Genomic DNA, 3,205 nt, shown 5'->3' with positions numbered 1-3,205 from the left:
CTTCCTCTCCCTCCCTCCCTCCCTCTCTCTCTCTCTCTCTCTCTCTCTCTCTCTCTCTCTCTCTCTGCCTCTCTTTCTTTCTCCTTACCTTCTGTCTTAGAATCAATACTGCATATTGGTTCAAAGGCTGAAGAATGGTAAGGGTTAGGTAATGGGAATTAAGTGACTTGCCCAGATTCACACAGCTAGCATTGCCTGAGGCTAGATTTGAATTCAGGATTTCCCATCTCTGGACCTGGCTCTCAATCTACTGAGCCACCTTGCTGCCCGAACCCTTGCCTCCCCTTTCTAAAGAGATGAGATCTATTCTTGCCTCACACACCACATCAAGGTCCCCACCTGCACAGAGATATGGGGGTCATCTCCAGGTAATAGTGTCTCTGTTCCATCTTTTCTCCACTCAATAGAGGCCATTGGATAGGCGAACACTTCACAGCCGAAGATCACATCCTGCCCAGTCACATTCCAAACGTCCCGAGGTGGGGACAGGATTTGGGGTTCTATAGGTGAGAATGAAGTCATTTGGATGCTTTAAGACCCTTTCTTCCTGCCCCCCAACATGCCACACACACACACACACACACACACACACACACACACACACACATCTGATGGCTCTGGGATTAATTCTGTCCCAATGTGTCTAAGACCATCTTGGTCACCCATCTCCCTGTTACTTCTGCCTTTCACACCCCCATTCATACCTGGCTGGGTTCCCACAGAGTTGCACTGAGCTCCTCTCCCTCCCCATCCAAGTTTCCATGTGGCAAGGGGAAAACTTGACACCAGTGAGGCCCTGGGACAGGAAGCCAGGAGGGGAAGAGGAGGGGGGCCCCTGGACCCCTGGGGTTTGTTTGCCAGTCAACTTACAGCCAAGTCTAACACTGAGCCCAGCCCCCTCGGGAAGAGAAAGTCACTAAATCCTCCAAAGCAAACTTGGAGCACGAATGGGTTGGGGGTGGGTAGGGTAAGGAGGGAAGCCTAAGGAGCACCCACACATACCTTTTGCCAAACTCTGGAAGCACAGAGCTCAAAACCCAATCTGGAAGCTAGCTCTTTGCTGGCTGAGCCTTCCCTTTTACTTCTTTTTTTTTTTCCAGATTTTAAGCTTCAGGATTTGGGACTGCCCTCCTGGCTGCCCCCATCCCTCATCCACTGGCTCCCAAGATACCAGGAACAATGGAGCTAAGTTGGCTCTGGTTACACTGAGCCCTCACTTTCCCCTCCTCTCCCCATCCTCTGTCTTTGAGATCATTTGAGGACACAGCTTGTTTGTCTGTACGTCTGTCACACCCAGAATATTCTGGCATAATTAGGCATGATCTCTCACTGCACCTAAGATATAATCCTTCGGACAGGCACCTTCACCTGGCACCATTACCTGTGGCCAAGAACTGGTGGGGGTGGGGACAAGTGCCAGAATGAAGATACTGATGATGGGAGAATTAACAGGGGAAAATTCCCTGATTTCTCTCTAAGGTAGGGTGGATGGGAGATGTCAGGATCCACATAGAGGAAGAGTTCTGGGTCCTATTTTTCTTTTCTTTTTTTTTTCAAACCTTACCTTCCATCTTGGAATTAATACTGTGTATAGGTTCCAAAGCAGAAGAGTGGTAAGGGCTAGGCAATGGGGTAAGTGACTTGCCCAGGGTCACACAGCTAGGAAGTGTTTGAGGCCAGATTTGAACCCAGGACCTTCCATCTCTGGGCCTAGCTCTCAATGCACTGAGTTACTCAGCTACCCCCAGACCCTGAGTTCTCAACCCCTGAATTTAAAGGTCCAATCTGGAATATGGAGAAGGTACCCTAGAGGCTAGAATGGAGAGTGTGTTTCAGGGGAGGGAATCAGTGGTGCCAAGTGGTTTTCAGGTACAGATGTCTGTGGGGGGGGGGAGGGTTCTATGGTACAGAATGGGAGAGTAGTTCCTCATTCCAGATTCAAGATTCTGGGGATTTTGAGTTCTTTCTAGAAATAGAGGACAGGGCTGGGATCCAGCCTGGGCGGAGTACCGGGTTGGGGGAACCATACCAGCCTCACAGGGCCCTGAGTGCATTACACTGAGGTTGGCCTGTGGCCAAGCCCGAGCAGCCTCCTGGAAACTGCAGATCTGCGAATAGGTGCGCCCGTCAGAACCGCAGAGCGGGCTGGTAGAGCGGCAGAGGCATTGGGGCTCGGGCACTTCCCCGCGCTGCAGGTCCCCCCCTGCATCCAGCCGACACTCCAGGTGCTCCCCGCAGCGCCCATAGAAATGGCCCTCTGGGTCCAGGTCACAGAGTTGGCCCTCCAGGTTCGCGCACTCCCAGCAGCAGTCACATGAGTCCAGGACACGTCCTGCCAAGCAGCCCCGCGGGGTCGGGCACTCCTCTGGCTGGCAGGGCCCGCAGCCCTCTCCCTCATCCAGCAGGCGCTGCCAGCCTCGCCGCAGGTAGTCAGGGCCCGAGGGAGGACGGGAGCCGGCTGGGGGCAGAGGCTGCAGAAGCAAGAGGACTGCCAGAGCAGGGGCCAGGACTGCTGGCTGCCGAAACATCGTCGGAGGTCACTGGAATCTGTCACTCAGCCCCCCGTGTCCCAGACATTACCCTTTTGGACACTGTGGGAGAGAGGAGAGGGGTCAGGGAAATCGGGAGTCAAATAGGAAACAACCAGATTCCCTTAATACCTTCTTCCCTGGCCCTCCTCCTTTCCGGCAAACCTTCCTCTGCCTCTCTTCCCCAAATCTGCTCCTTCATCTCCCCAAACCCATTCTTGACTCATTCACATCCTCCAAACACTAGCCCTTTCCGATCCCCGTCCAAACTCCTCTTCCCGAACTTCGGTTTTAATCCTGCCCCACTACCCCTTTTTCCTACCTCTTTCAACGATCTCCTCTCTTCGAGACCATCAAGACCCCCATTCCCTCACCATGCACAGCTGAATTAGGCCTCAGTATCCCCCTTTCCCACAATACGGACTCTTTCCCTACACACTTCACCCCTTAGGGACCTGGAGGGTAGCACCCTACCTGGGAGGGTTTCTGTTAAACCACTGGCACAAGAGAAGTCGCTGGCCTTCTTTAAGGCCACACAAATCAAGGATCTCCGGCGCGGAGTCGGAGTGTACCCACCCACTTAAAAGGACAGGAAACCGCTCCGCTTCCCTGGCTCTTGTCCTGCGGGGGGATGGGGGGTTGGAATCATCCCTAGTCACTGCCACGAATAGGATTGG

At 53.5% G+C, this 3,205-nt stretch overlaps 1 protein-coding gene across 1 annotated transcript in view; it reads right to left on the bottom strand.

Moving 5' to 3' along the window:
• Positions 1-2,528, bottom strand: part of KAZALD1 (Kazal type serine peptidase inhibitor domain 1) — a 3,580-nt gene extending 1,052 nt beyond the window's left edge. The window contains exons 1-2 of the mRNA XM_044662529.1: positions 2,030-2,528; positions 340-500 (exon numbers count right to left, since the gene is read on the bottom strand). Of these exons, the coding sequence (XP_044518464.1) occupies positions 340-500; positions 2,030-2,528 (660 nt within the window). The remainder of the gene's footprint in view (positions 1-339; positions 501-2,029) is intronic.
• Positions 2,529-3,205: the final 677 nt, after the last annotated feature.

Source organism: Gracilinanus agilis, chromosome 2 (genome assembly GCF_016433145.1).
Source record: "Gracilinanus agilis isolate LMUSP501 chromosome 2, AgileGrace, whole genome shotgun sequence".
Taxonomy (NCBI): domain Eukaryota; kingdom Metazoa; phylum Chordata; class Mammalia; order Didelphimorphia; family Didelphidae; genus Gracilinanus; species Gracilinanus agilis.
Note: the sequence above shows the minus strand (reverse complement) of the source record. Positions and strands in the feature narration are given on the sequence as shown.